The sequence below is a fragment of the Phodopus roborovskii genome, unplaced genomic scaffold (genome assembly GCF_943737965.1).
Source record: "Phodopus roborovskii unplaced genomic scaffold, PHOROB, whole genome shotgun sequence".
Lineage (NCBI taxonomy): Eukaryota > Metazoa > Chordata > Mammalia > Rodentia > Cricetidae > Phodopus > Phodopus roborovskii.
The window spans coordinates 3847852-3863683 of record NW_026126602.1 but is presented as its reverse complement, the minus strand read 5'-3'; the positions used below and the strand labels follow the sequence as shown (position 1 = coordinate 3863683).

General features: G+C 46.7%; 1 protein-coding gene across 3 annotated transcripts in view; it reads left to right on the top strand.

The window, feature by feature from the left end:
- The window catches only part of Jcad (junctional cadherin 5 associated), a 39508-nt gene that overhangs the window by 20021 nt on the left and 3655 nt on the right, over positions 1–15832 (top strand). For all 3 annotated transcript variants that reach the window (XM_051205753.1, XM_051205754.1, XM_051205755.1), the window contains one exon: positions 9660–13315. In XM_051205753.1, coding sequence (XP_051061710.1) covers positions 9660–13315 — 3656 coding nt within the window. The remainder of the gene's footprint in view (positions 1–9659; positions 13316–15832) is intronic.

The window sequence follows — 15832 nt, the reverse complement described above, 5'->3', positions numbered from 1 at the left end:
GAAGCATGGCAGTGAGGACTTCTGGAGACCTTCCTGTGTCTTGGCAGCCATGGCATCACCAAGAGGTTTGTCCATGAAGAGGCTTGTCTTTAGCAGAGACCTGGGTGAGCGTGAGGCAGGAAATGCCACTGAACAGTCTGAGCAGAAAACGCACACAAGGCTAATTAAGAGCTGCATAGATCGCCAGGCATCCTTGTTTTGCCCTCTAGAGTGCGGCACTAAATCCTTTAAGAGAAACAAAGAAACCCCAGTTGGCATGCAGCTCAGTAGTGGCCATGGGTGGCTTCTAGGATACCCTAGAATCTTTATAGCCCTCAGGTCTCTCTCCATGTGAGCATCTCCTGTGCTTGCTTCCCTAAGCTGCCTGTTGTAGAGAACAGTGGGCCAAGCACATAGCCTGAGTGAAGGAATACATGGAGGCAAGGAAGCTGGTCTAAATAGGAGTGGGAAGTGAGCAGCCAGTGCGTTCTCCCATGTCTTCAGGGGCACTGAATGGGCCGCACAGGTCAAGAAAGTTAAAAAAAAAAAAAATGTGTTAATTTCTATTAGAGGAAGTAGGATACCCTGGAATAGTCTGCCTTACCTGTTGGATCTACTCGAGAGCAGATGGGTGGACGCTGCCCTTCCTGTTTTGTTTTAATAAACCAAACTCTGGCCTGTTCTGCATTGTCCTGTGGAAACGGGTGTAGCTTCTTCCTTAGCTACCAGCTATGCTGGGAGGGGCAGCATCTTGCTGTGACACTCAGCTGGATCATCAGTTCCTGCCATTGTCAAGGCTTGTGGTTTACAACCTAGAAGAAAGAAAATGTATGCTGAAATAGTCATCATCATGGCAAGCATTCTGATATTCCCCCTCCTTCTCTGCTTGCCAGGCCTCTTTCCCCTAGGATAAGAAAAAGGAGAGTTAACATGCTCTGTCCACCAAGGAGTTATCATAATTAGGTCAGTAATAGCTAGGACAATATCCTCTATGTTCGGTACCATATGAAATATTTTGCCTTATTTCACCATGTCTCTCCCAGCAAACTCCCAAAGGCAGAACTGTTACTGTCCCCAGTCTAGAAGGGAGGCATTGGAGTTAGGGAGGTTAAGGATTCAGCAGGAAGTGTACACAGTTAGAAAGTTGTAATGTTGACAATTAAAATCCACGCTGCCCTCTCTAATCCAGGACAGAAGTACATGCACTCTTGGCATCTTCATCTCAATCCACAGGTTTCCTATCTGGTCACCTTCCTGAAGCTAAGTCTAAAAGGTGCCAGTAAATGTTGCCTTGGGTGCTGCTACCAGGCACCGGATGTGAAAGACTGTGCCACAAAAGGGAACAGACTGCCATGTTAGTTTCTTACTGGTGTGGCTGAGGAGCCAGAGCTCTGGTGCCCATCTCTCCCTGGAAAGCTGTCCCCAGGCTGGTGAGGCTGGTTTTACTGTGGGCTGAAGGATGTCTGTCAATTGGAGGCATGTATGGGATTATTTCTCACTAAGAGTGAGAAGGTGGTCTGCCATTGGCATACATGTGGGCACAGGGCCCCATAGAAAAGAAGGCTGCTTCTAGAATAAGAAAAGTGTCTCCTTCCCTTTTACTCCAAAGTCATCAATATGCCCTGGCCATTTCATCAATGAGATGAGAGGACTCAGAGGTGGGGCACATGTGGGACAGGCTCTCTTCTAAGTACATTCTCAGGAAGGTTTTCCTCAAAGGTGACAGTCCTGACACACATGCTCCGAAGCCCACTCCACATGCATGTCAGCTACCTGCTCCCCCAAGCTGTTTTTATTTTGTTGCCACTCAGGTCTTGGGTCCTTTTTGTGTCTATATTCCTGCCCTCCCTACTGCTTCTCTATCTCTCTATATTAAAAATATATTTGTTTATTTTGTGATGTTGGGGCATACATGCCATGACACATGAGTGGAAGTCAGAACAGCCTGTCAGTTCTGTCCCTCTGCTATGTGGGGTCCCAGGGACCGAAGTCAAGTAGCTAGGCTCAGCAGCAAGTGTCTTTACCCACTAAGCTGTCACACTGGCCCAAGATTTTAACTTGATACTGCTCCAATAGGCAGTGAGGAGATTCAGAAAAGTCTTGACACTCAGGTGAGAGCAGCTCAGGGCTAGCCCAGGGCTAGCTCAGCATGGAAGAGACGTTGTGGCCCTGTAGCACTGTGTCAGAGATAGCTTCCAAATGTCTGTATGATCTGCTCTTGGTGGAGCTCAGGCCCTTGTGCAGGACTTCATAGCCTGTGGTGTTGCTGACTTCATAGGCCTTTGTGTAGGTATTAGCAATTTGTGTTTCCTAAAGTTGCCATTGTACATACTGACTACCTGAGTCCCTTGGAAACATTTCCTTCACTTCTCATTTAATGTCTACATTTAGCAATAATATATATATATATATATATATATATATCTTTAGAATGCCATCAGGGAAAGATGATGGACCCCGCCACAACAGCTTGTTGAACACCTAACACTGGGGCTGGTAATATGAGCAACTGTGAAAAAAAGGTGCCATGCCTCCTGCCACTTCAGTTTCCAGAAGGAAGCCAGTCCTAGGAGGAGAATGTGCTGATTAAAAACCTACAGCCTTTATGTTTAGCTTATGCATGTTGCTACAAACCTCTGACCCCACAGGAAGGAGAAAGGTGACTTTTGAAGGACTAGGCTGTGGCCACAGCCATCCTGGTCCAAAGCATACAGGTGCTCTACAACAGTAAACATCTACCAGGCTACACAGTTGATAAACACGGGAAGATATATGTATGACTTCAGGACTGCCCATCCCCACTCTGACCTTCATGGAAGGATAACTGACTGATACTGGGTCACCCCATGGGAAGACCAGGTTCACATCGATGTTCACGGAACAGGGAGAGGTGACTGCAGTGCCTGTGTTTCCCTTTGCATGGGTCAGTGTGCAAGGTAGCACTCCTCTACTTGGTCTTTTACTAGACCACACCTACATCCTGTGCCCAGATGGTCACAAGTCAGTCATAATGACCCTGGAATGCACTGAGAAGATAATCCTATCAGAGCATGTGACTGCAGTTAAAATCAGCGCTTTCCATTCTAAGCACTAGGCTTACCTTTTTGTTTTTAACTTGTGTATGTGGGATGTGTGCTTGTGTGTATGTATTTTGGGGGACATGTGTATGGGGGTGTGTGTGTTCATGTATGTAGAAACCAGAGATTGATATCACGTGTCCTACTTGATTACTCTCCACTCTATATATTAAGGCAAGTCTCTCACATGTACATAGATCTCACTGATTCTCTAGTCTTGATAGCCAGCTTGTCCCATGGACTCCATCTCTGCCTCCCACCCTGTGAAGTTACAGGCGGGCTGCCACACCATCCTGCATTTAAGGATGTGACTGGACTTGTGCTCACTCAGCAAGTGCTTTACCTAGATGTCAGGTTATTTTCTTAGCCTTTAGACTTGCTTTTAAAAGGCAGGGGCCTCAGCAAGATGACTCAGTGGGTAAAGGGTAGAGACACCCACCACCAAGCCTGATGACCTGAATTTGAACCCAGGAACATACATGATAGAGGGAGAAAACTGACTCCCACATGTTGTCCTTTGATCTCCACACATGTGCTGTTATATGTACACACACACACACACACACACACACAGTCACACAGAATAAAATATGTTTAAGGAAAGGGCTGGAGCTATGGCTCAGTGGTAGCATGCATGTGTAAAACTGCAGAAAACAACAAAGTAAAAATAAAAGAACAGTCTTTTCTCTGGTTGACAAAGAGGCATGAGAAGGAACACAAGTTCCTCCTACCTTTTCTCTTAATTACCTTACAGAACCAGAGAGCAGGACTGCTAATTCCCTTTAGACATGCTATTTTTCTAGTGCTTGCATTTCAAATATTTTCCAGGCACTTTATCAGTTATTCTGTAGGTCTCATCCCTCTGACCCGTGATAATGCCAGCATGATAGCGAGCCTTGCTCTGCCTCCTCCCCATCCTGGTCCTGTCCTCTGAGAACTCAGCTGTCCTCTTGTCCTCTAGTCCTGCTTGTCCTCTCACCCAGCTGGTGTGTGTGTGTGTTTGTGTGTGTGTGTGTGTGTGTGTGTGTGTGTGTGTGTGTGTGTGTGTGTGTGTGTGTGTGTGGTGTCATCTGGACTCACATTCACTGTGCCATCTTATCTCTCCTACCCTATATCAGTGTGCCCAGCATGTTTGTGTTGAGTCCATGGTTAACCATGTCTGTTAAATTTTTAGTTTCTTGTTATTTTAAAAGGGAAAAATTGATCTCACCTTATTTTTTCAAAAGCATTAGTGAACATCCTTGTAGCTTTGAAAGCAGTGTGAGGTAGCACTTGATTTGTGTGAGGCAGGGTACTGCATCTCAAAGCTAGTAGAGAATCTGCACATGGTGATTTGTCTGAAGAAGATCTTATAGAATATTCACTGTGTGGGTTCTACTGATGCCTAGCATGGCCTGGCTAGGTTTCAAAGTGGGTTCTAGGAATCAAACATAGGCCACCAGGCTTGGTAGCACACATGTTTACTTACTGATGTCTCCTGCCTCCTGGTTTGGTGTTTTGAGGCAGGGTCTCACTATGTAGTCAATGTCTTACCTGAAACTCTCAATCCTCCTGCTTCAGCCTTCCAGGTGTTGGGGTCCTAGGCGTGTACTGCTATGTCTAGGAATGCATCAGTTTTCTATGTCATATGGACTGATATTTAAAATAGATTACTTATGAGGCTGGAGGATGCTTCCACAGTTAGAGAACCTGTGCTAGTCTGTTCTTAGCAGCCACCTTAAGCTGCCTAGCTCCAGGGGATCCAATACTTTCTTCTGTCCTGTGCACACTTGTACTATGTGGCATGCTTATATATGAGTGGATGTACACATAAATAAAATTTAGAAAGAATGTAGTTTGTTTAAAATCTCCCAGATGGACCTGGATTTTCTGTAACTTGGGATTTGGATGTATTATGCAAATAAATTTAACCTGGATGCTTAGTGATTTTGATTAATTTTGACAAAGTGAGGACAATAGCGGTTTTTTTTTTTTTTTTTTTTTTTTTTTTTTTGCACAGAGCAGAAAACTGTCCACATCACATCAGTATGAAGTCACAGTCTGTTTATAATCTCACCCTGTTAATGCCATTTTTGTCTGTCTTCTGGTCATGGTCATGACATATGCATGCACAAACAGCACCTTGGGATTTCAGCCTCTCTAAGCGTGCATACCATGAAGCCAGAGCCACACTGTGACTTCCTCCAAAAAGTCAGCCAGCCGCCGTAGAAAGGGGTGAGACCACTGGGGAGTGAGGAGTACACAAAGCCCACTCACTGCTGGAACTGAGGAGGGAAGAAGGCTGGCCACACATGTCTGGTTTGTTCTGCTCTACCTCAGTTCAGCCAGTGACTATGGCAGAGAGTGTCTCACTGAACTGCCTTAGTGTTCTGCAGATTCTGCAGCCCTCCACCAGTGTCACTGACACTGAAGTAGATGTCCCCGGCAGGTTCTAGAACTACAAGGCTGGCTCATCTGCATGGGTAGGTGTGTATTCAAGTAAACCACTGGCAATGGCTTCCAAAGTGATGAATCCTATAGACCCTAATCTAAGCAGTACTCTCCTGAGGATTCAAAGGCTAATGTGAAAAACAAGATTTAGAAAGCAGCAAAAAGATTGACAGCTGACACTAAGCAGCAAAAGCAGACACATGTAGACCTCTCAGTGAGACACACTTGACCTCCAAAAATGACTACGTTTGCAGATTCAGCAGTTATTTGAATGCAGTTATTTGAATAGCAGTAATCATAGTAACAGATAACTTCACCAAGGACTCCTTGCAGAACTGTTGTGTTCTGCCCAAATCCATCCCCAGATCTTTATATGCTGGTGTGCTGTGGTCACACAGAACTGGTGGCCTTTGGGTTCTTCGCTGGCCCTCAGAGTCTTCATTCAACTATTCCTCCAGACAAATGGTGGGAGAATACATGGATGTGTGCGTACGTGCGTGCTTGCATGCATGCATGTATGTGAGTGGCAGAGATTTACCAGCAATCAAAACCATGTAAATTAAAATAACGAGAAGTTTATTTCGTTTATCTCATAAGAAAAAATAATTATATAAACAGAGCCATGGCAGTTCTGCAAGCCCATCTGTCCTCCACATACCCGGTGGGATTATAAACTGGAGTGGCTTATCTAGGATGGATTTGACAGCATGCCTCATGATCTACTCATTCCCGAGACTTACATCAAGTGCTTGTGGACAAAATGTTCCTCAAAGTGTATTAGAACAAAATCCATGTAGTGGTCAGCACTGATGTGGTGACTTGTATATTATGGAATACTGTCTATCCATCACAGTTGAAGTCTGGTGGGATTTTCCTTACAATGGAAGAATTAAACTGCAATGGCTATGGACTTGGTAGTGTAGACCTATAACCTCTGCACTTGGGAGAAAGAGGCATAAGGATCAGAAATTCAAGGCCAGCCTGTGCTAACTGAGACCTTGCATCAACAAATTAATAAACAATAGCAAAAACTCTAATGATGACTAAAACAGAATGCAGTGGCTAATGGACAAGGCTTTCTCCTTTCATTTCTCTGGTTAAAATTCTTTCCCAGATTTCTTATGAAGGCTTTAATTCAAGAAAGTTAACTAACCTTTCTGTGCCCTGGTCTCCTTACCTGCCCAAGGAGGAAGTACTGGTGGTGGTAAAGTTTAAATGAGATAACTGTTTGGCACACTTGGTCCTCTAGATTGCACAGCCTAACTATCTGATAAATGTCACTGTCAAGTGACTTCTGTGCCTCAGTTTCTTCCTTTGTAAAATAGGGATGGCAGCCACTCCTCCTTGAAGCTTTGGTGAGTGTGTGGGAACATTTGTGAGACAGCAGCCAAAGAAGCATCCCACCTTCCGCTAGTATCTCAAGCCTAGGGAAGATGCACACAGGTCAGATGCCTGGACAGCGAAGGCTGCCTGAAATCCCATGTCCTCACACAGCCTTGGGGACGATGACTAGTGATGTCCAAGTTTGATCCTTGTTCATGTTCTTTCAATATTCATTTCAACAACAGTCATTTAAATTACTTTGTTAATTTATGTTTTCAAAACTGTGCCTTTAGAGGGGAAACATTTTCTGTTGGGCTAATCAGAGCAGCTGAGTTCCCTGAGCATCTTACAGTGTCTTCTGGGCTGTGCCCAGCTCTGGTCATCTGTGGGGAGCATCTGAGTACTGTGCTCAGCAAAGATGTGCTGCCCAGTACTTTCTTGAGCTGCATTGGAACTGTGATGTAACCCCCTGGATGCAGGCTGGAGTCATTTGGGAAGATTTGAATTATAATGATGTTGGATTCCTCTATAGACCAATCAATTCCACACATCTGGAGAAGGGGCCTGGACATTGGTAGTTTGGGGTTTGGGAGCATTTTTAAATGTATTTTTATTATTTTATGTGTATGTGTGAGGACCTGAGTGTATGTATATGCACCATGTGCATGAAGGTGTCCATGAAGGCCAGAAGAGGGCACTGAATTCTCTGGAAGTGGAGTTACAGTGAGCTATATGCTACCATATGAATGCTGGGAACTGAACCTGGGTCCTACAAGAGCAGCAAATGTTCTGAACCACCAATCCATCTCTCTAGCCCGCATTGGTAGTTTTTGTAAAGGCTTCCAAGGAAACATATTATAGCAGTGAAAACTCCTCACTTGCTCACTTAGAAGTATTTTTCAAATTATCTGAGGATAAGAGTCTCCTGGAAAGGGTGAGGAGGTGGCTCAGTAGCTAAAGTACTTGACTTGCAAGCTTGAGAAATGGAGTTCTGATCTCTAGCACTCAAGAAAATGCCATGTGGCTGAGACAGGCTACCTGGAGCTAGCTGCATTTGCAAGCTCTGGGTTTGATTAAGAGACCCTGCCTCAATGAGTAAGGTATGGGACAGTAATAGAGGATGATTCCCAACATCAACCTTCATACCCCCATGGGCATGCACATACATATGCACCCCACGTGTTCATACACATGCACACCACACACACACACACACACACACACACACACACATACACATACACACACACACACCAGAAGAAGGAAAAACATGTCGATGTTCTAGTTAAACATATGGAAAGCTGGATCAGAGCAAGATCTACCAAATCTGAGCTTTACCAAGGAGATAATTGATAGTACACATGTAGACTTGTGTCATTTAAAGATGGACCATATTCTGAGAGGCACATCTTTATTTGCTTTTTGGCATTGTGAAAATCTAATAGGTAGTGGGGGTCATTGCCTGTTGATGAAGCCAAGGAGTCAGATGATAAAACAAAATGCTGAGGCTGCCCCCAGCACAATATAGACAAGTACACTTTCCTAAATAAATAAATAAATAAAGTTCATTCCATAATTGTACCTGCTATGCCTTTATGTGACTCAGGCAGTAGGCATGCTGACATCAGCATCACCATGAAAACATGAGTAATGGGTTGCACCATAGTACTGCCATAGCTATAATATCATTAGGTTGTAGGGTTTCCTACTCTATTATAATATTCAGGTCCACTATCACATATGTAGTCATTGGCTGAAGCATGGTTTGCAGTGGGGCATGACTATTTAACATACCTGTGTGGTGATTCTCACTATCAGAGAAATATGGGGACTGCCAGAGCTGTGGTTCTTGGAAGCACCAGGGGACCCTGCAAGTGTTCTGTTGCCTGGACACCCTCAAGGTCCCAGATTCTAACACATCTAAAATAGTCCTGGGTACTGGGATTTTAAAATCCCCTGGCTTCAAATGTAAAACCCCCAGCAAAGTAAGTTCCCAAGAGTTACAAGATCATCACCCTGTGGAAACGTAACCCATGTATAGTATGGTACCCTATACAGTTGCATTGAGCTTGACTGGGGATGGGACACTGGGACCTGGTGGTGTGCCTCATAGATCTCCCTCAATGGTTCTCACATAATGCAGCACTTCAAAAAGCAGACTCCTTCAGACTGCTCAGTTGTTCTGGGCCAAGCCTGGCCTGTGCTGCAGGTATCCAAGGACTGCTTGGGGAGAACACTGCTCCTCAGGGTGCTCCCTTAATCCAAGGCAGTGAGGTTTGTGTCTTCTCTAGTACAACCAGCATCCCTGGTGTTCTGTGAATGGCTTTGCTGCTGTCACTTGGCAGCAGTCTGTCTTCCAACCACACCCGGGGGGACTAGTTTTCTTTATAGTTGGCAAAGCCCTGTGACTGGGGATTGTCTTAGTCACTGTTCTATTGCTGTGAAGAGACACCATGACTCTCAAAGTTGCAGAGGTTTGGTCCATTGTCATTATGGCAAGGGAGCATACTGGCAAGCTGGCACTGTAGCCGTAATTGAGAGCTGCATCCTGATCCATAGGCAGAGAGAGGCTCTGAGCTACTCATGGGCTTTGAAACTGCAAAGCCCTCCCCCAGTGATTCACTTCCCCAACAAGGCCACACCTCTCAATCCTTTCAATCATTTTACATAGTCCCACTACCTGGTGACTAAGCATTCAATTACATGAACCCATGGAGGCCTTTCTTATTCAAATTATCACAGGGATGAGTTTTTCCAAGGTGGTAACCCAAGTCTGACCTTGAGCATCCATCACTGAAGCCGACAAGGGTGTGTTCAGCCTCATATAACATTTGCCTCTCTGTTTTGCAGGTTTTTAAATCAACCTTCCTTAGCATGGTCCTCTCAGCCCCATACTGGTAGCGACCACGCCTACAGGAGCAGAGGAAGGCAGGAGAACAGTAGCTTGCTGGGTCCCAGGGACCGGGAAGAGGTGGAGATCAGAGGAATGGCTCAGGCCCACAGTCTGCCCATCCATATGAGAGAGAGTCCGTGGGAAGTTGCAGGAAGGACAGAGCATGTGATAAAGAAGGCTGTTTGGGAAGAAGAGATGAGGGTGCCGGCTCCTGCTAAGTGGCAGAATGTGAGCTTGGAAAGCTGGAAGCAGCCGAGGAAGTTAGGGAGGCAAGTGTCCGATGGTGATAAAGAGAAAATGTTCCGGGATCTGTACCAGTTCGTTCAAGGAGAGCACATGCTGACATCTCAGAACAAAAAGAAATCCCAGTCATTGCCTCGAGTTCTTTCTCCTGAGAGCCTGAGTTTCACCGAAATTTCTGTTCCACGACGTGATGGGCACTTGACAGGTGTCCCCAAAGTGCCACCATACCCTCCCAGCTTCCCACCACCTTTGGAACCCACAAGGAAACTTGAGAAGGCGAGTTCTTCAGGCCCTTTTCCCCGGCCTAAGTTTGGGAAACCCCTTAAAACCCCATGTTATGGCTCTCACCCACAGCCCAGGGGAGAAGATGGATTTCAAGGCCACCAACACAAGGACCCACGTGGCTCCTACCCAACAAGAAGTAAGGAGTCCAGGCATGAGCTAGGTGTGCTGGACACTGGCTTGGAGCCTCCGGTGTATGTACCTCCACCATCATACAGGTCACCCCCGCAGCATATTCCGAACCCCTACCTTGAAGATCCAGTGCCCAGGCTTATGAGCAGCAGCCAGAGTCAACAACAGCAACTCCCTGAAAAAGCTGAGTCCAGCTGTCCAGTCCCTTCTGGCTCTCTTGCAGCTAGGAACCTCTATGATGCAGTGCCTGGCTCTCCTCCTCCAGGTCTCCCTCCACACCCCTATCCTGTTGCCACCCACGGGGGTTCTATTCAGTACATTCCATTTGATGATCCACGGATTCGACATATCAAACTAGCTCAGCCCCCAGAATTCTATGAGGAGGCAAAGCTTGATAACAGAGCCTATAATGCTGGTATCACTTCCCAAGATTCAGCTCTTGGGAAAAGACAGTACAATGGTGCCCTTTTATCACCACAGGGCCCAGCACCCCCATCAGGCAATGAGCAGGGCTCAGCCTTTGCCCATTCCAGTCCCCGGTGGCTGCGGCGCCATATCCCCATGGACATCGAACATGGAGGCTTCTCTGGCCAGATAGAACAGCATGCCGTGGTGAGAGGACTAGGGACTGATGGGAGAGACAGCCAAACAGAAAGCCATGCCTCTTCCCCACAGCCACAGAGTGAGGGTACCTGTAAAACCTACACTAAGCTCAAAAAGTTTGAAACCGGGATTCAGACCAAGAAAAGTTCAAAGAAGAAAACCAATGCGACCATATTTTGTTTGGTTTCTGTTCCAGTTAAATCTGAGCCACCTCTGCCAGATACGGACACGGATGACAATGACTTGAAGCTGGAGGCTGACAAGACCACACTCGGGCTGTGTCAGGGGACAGCCCTGGAAGAGCAAAGTCTGTTGAGTATGTCGTCCACCGACCTGGAGCTCCAAGCCCTCATGGGAAGCATGGCTTGGAGAAGAACACCCCCAAGACAAGGTCTGGAGGAGCCAGAAGATGGCCAGACTGGCCACCTCAGAATGCCACACCTTACCAAACCCAGGGAGCTCCAGCCTTCTGGCTCATGGCCAGGCCACCAGTACAGAGATCAGCAGACCCAAACCAGTTTCCCTGAAGACTCCAAAAACTCACATCTCCCCCTTGCCACACAGCCAGAAGAGCCCAGTAATGCAATGCTCACCCCAACATGCCCAGAGCTCACTGACTCTGAAGTACACCCGCATGCAGCCTTAGCGTGTGGTGACCAAAGTCAGAAGCCCAGTGTACCTCACCTCAGAGGACAAATGTCCCTCAGCCCGTCTCAAAACAGTGCTTTTTCGAGGACTTCCTCAGCCATAAACCAGGCACCTGTGCCAAAAGGGGTTCCTGGTCAGCCCCCTAGGGCCAGCCCTGTACTCAAGCCAGAGGTGGTGAAGGGGGCGTCTATAGCAGGCCAGTGCAACAGCACACAACTCTTTGGTCAGTTTCTCTTGAAACCAGTTAGCCGCCGGCCCTGGGATCTGATAAGTCAGTTAGAAAGTTTTAACAAGGAGCTGCAGGAAGAGGAAGAGAGCCACGGTGCTAGTGGTGGGGACAGTAATGAGTGCAGTGAGACAGAACAGCCAAGGGACTGTGCTGATTCCAGAGCCAAGAACAGGGGCTGCCATGAAACCAACCAGAAATGGGGAGCAGAGCAGCAGTCTGCAGGGCTGGTACCGGAGGAGTCAGGGTTCCAGCAAGGAAGACTTAAGAATGAGTCGGAGAATCAGAGTGAGGAACCAAAACCTGGCCACCCATGTTCCTTTCCACTGTCCCTGGGCCAACAGGAGGAAGACTGCAGAGGCGCTCTTGCCCAGCAGACAAATGGAAGCCTGGCTGCAGAGCAGCGAAGCTGGGAGGTTCCGAATGGCATGTGTGAGCGCCATATCAGCGAAAGTCCTCTGAGCACGATGGCTGCGAGTGACACAAACACAGCCCCATTTTTCTACCTGGCAGAACTGAGAGGAAGTCAAGAAGTCACCGAAGTCAACCATGCTTTAGGCTCTGTACAGCTGGGCAGAGAGAGTCCTCCAAAGGTGGATAGTGGTGAGGAAAGAGACACAAAGGGCCTACTGCCTTTTGCTGACAAATACCAAGGCCTCTCAACACCAGACTTGCGGTCTTTGGGGCTCACACTGGGACAAGAGCAGAGTGCCTATAAATCGGAGTCCCTGGGTATAGAGAATACAGTGGAAGCCCTCCCAAGTGAGTCTCTGCAGGAGAGGGCAGAGAGGATCCTGGGCATTGAGGTGGCTGTGGAGTCTCTCCTGCCAGGTGCCAAGAGAGGGGGGCAGAGCCAGCTCCCCGAGCCTGATGCAAGTGCCTGCAGCCCAGCGTCATCCAGAGAGGACTCATGGCCCAGCTCAGCACCATCAGGGGGCCTCACAGTGGCCACTGATGCCTTCTATGGCAGGAGAAAGTGTGGCTGGACTGAGAGTCCTCTCTTTGTAGGGGAAAGGGCCCCCCAGGCGTCTGTGTGCTCGGATATGGATGGGTTCCCTGCAAGCCAGGCCACCAGTCCTGAGCCTGACACAAAGCACCAGGAGGCAAAACCCCCCTTCAAGTCCACTCTGTTCCATCTCATGGAAAAGACTGCAGGTGATGCTGGCTCTGAAAAAAGGCTCAGAAGTCCTTCCAAAGTGATTGAGAGTTTACAAGAAAAGCTGGTATCGCCCCCAAGAAGGGCTGACTCAGATCGCCTGGTAAGAATGAGGGAGATCAACTCCTTGACTCGGATGAGGTGTCTGAGCTCCAAGAGTGCAGACTCCATGGAGGAGCCCGACCACCCAAGGGCCACCAAGAGTCAGGCCTGGCAAGCGGGACATCTGTCCTCTGTTTCTCAGGATGCTGTCCCTCAAGAAGAAAATGGGCATATGGAAGTGCCAAGGAGGAAGCTGTCTGACCAGGACTTGTGGTATGCAGGTGAGGAAGTTGGGCTGGAGGGCAGGTGTGTGGTGTTTGTGTGGAGCCATGTGACCATCAGAAGCATGACTAATTGCTGAGTATCCTAAGCTCAACGCAGGCCATGGTTCCATAGAAAGATCCTTCATGTAGGTGTGGTGGCACACACTTGCATCCCAGCACTTAAGCTGATGTGGGAAGAATGTGATGGCCAGTCAGGTGGTGGTGGCACACGCCTTTACTCCTGACATTCAGGATACAAAGGCAGGCGGATCTTTGTGAGTTTGAGACCAGCCTGAGTTCCAGTACAGACTCCAAAGCTACACAGAGAAACCCTCCCTGTCTTAGGAAGGAAGGGAAGACGGAAGGAAGGAAGGAAGGAAGGAAGGAAGGAAGGAAGGAAGGAAGGAGAGACGGAGGGAGGAAGAAAGAAAAGAAGGAAGGAAATAGTCTGGTAAGGTGGCCAGCAGGCCAGGGCACATGCCATGTTGCTGTGCCAGTGTGGTGACTGAGCTCCAGGGTTCCATTTGAAACCCTGGTAAAAGTAATAGGCAAGAACCCAGTTCACAGAGTCGTGGACCACCACATGTGTGCAAGAATAATGAATAGATTAAAAAACAAACTCATTTTAAAAATTACCCAGAAGCTTTCTTAATTAAGAATTGAGATATTGTCCTGTATTTTGAATAATTATATTATTGTTTTAGTTGTCTTAAGAAAACAGCCACATAAAATTATCCTAGTAAACACCTCTGAGTGTGCTGCCAAGGTGGGACATTACACAGAGCACTCCAGCCTGGCTGTGGCAGCTCAGGGGCGCATGCTGGATACAGAGTATTTATACTCCTGATTTCTGCCAAAATAATAGATATGCATCCAAATGACCCTGTTGGTTGCTCTTTGTCAACTGGCTATTTTCAATTTTTGTTTTGTCATGTTTTGGGATGAGGTCTGTTTTTGTAGACCAGGCTGACCTCAGACTCACAGAGAACCATCTGCCTACAGAGGCCAGAAGAGGGCATCAGATCCCCTGAAACTGAAGTGACAGACAGTTGTATAGACATAAAATACACATCCAGGTTCTAAAGTCTCAATACAGAAGAACCTGAAGCACCTTAATAATTTTACATTGAAATGTTACATGTTGAATGTTAATATTCTGAAATGAATAAAAGATTATATTTTGGAGATATTTGGTGAAGTAAAGTATATTATTAAAGATAATTTCACCTCTCCCTCGTTAGGAGTGTGGCCTATTCTCCTCTATTAGTAACCCCGACAGTGTTCTCAGCTCATGAGAAGACATCCTTGCTCATAAGAGCTCCCAGAATCAGCATACCTTGAATCCCAGATATAGCACTGAGCTCTCACTGTCTTCTTGTGTGGTCGCATGGTGTTGCTAAGGGCAGCGTCAAGAAGTGTTAAGTCCTGGGAACTCTACTTCCTTTAGCCAGGTGGCCCTGGAGCCACCTGGGGTAGTCTGTGATGTGAGCAGGCTCCAGCAGCTCCCCTGAGTGCCAGCCCTGTCCCTCTAGTCTATGGCACCTGCAGAGTGCTCCCAGTACAATCTTGGTTTTTGCTATCACCGTGCTTAGCATGCAAGCATGTGCCAGTCATGAAGAAGTACACTGTGTAGCTGTAGGCTGCAGAGAGTGGGATGGAGGCCCTTCATAGGACATCTTTTTCCACATGCATGCGTTTCAGACCATTATTTTCTAATTGTTTTTCTATAAAATTGTGCCATCGTGCAGGCTTTTATAAAGTCGTCTTCTAGGATATGTATAGTAAGCCCTGCTGTTACTTTGTCTCTAGCCTCATTGAGGTATTGACATTAAGTGTGTGCATCTTTAAGATGCACATTATGTGTGAGTGATCATACATTGTGCGCTGAGTGAGACAGTTAAGCTAATTAACATACCCATCATCTAACAGCCTCTTGATGGAGTTCAAGAGCACATGCACTTTATTAACCACATCCACCCTGATGTGCTACCCTCATGACAGTCACTCATCTTGCAGCTGCAGTTTTACCCTTTCCCAGTATCTGCTCTCTTTCCCAACCCTCAGCTTTAGAAGCCACCACCATATTCTCTGTTAATACAGGTGTCACTTAAAAATAAATTCTGCATTTAAGTGACATCATGCAGTGTTGTCCTTTCTAAGCTTAGCACAATGTCTCCAAGGTTTTTCATGTGTCATTTAAAGTGACAGGATTCCCGCCCCCTTTTTTGAGATTGAATAATGTTCCACTATGTGTATATTTATGTATAGACATTTTCTTGTTCATCTGTTGGCATGTACATAGGTTGTTCCTATGTCTTGGCATAAATGGTATAGTGTGCATGGGTGTGCAGTCATACTGATTTCCTTTCCAGTAGTGAGATTGCTGGATTGTGTAGTAGTTCTATTTTTGTTTATATTGTTTGAGGAATCTCTATGTTTCAATGGCTATCATGTACTCTTACAGATTTGTTGACCATAAAAATTTAGGAATGCTAAGGCAGGGAGCTCTGACTGCAGGAGGCACACATGTGAGCC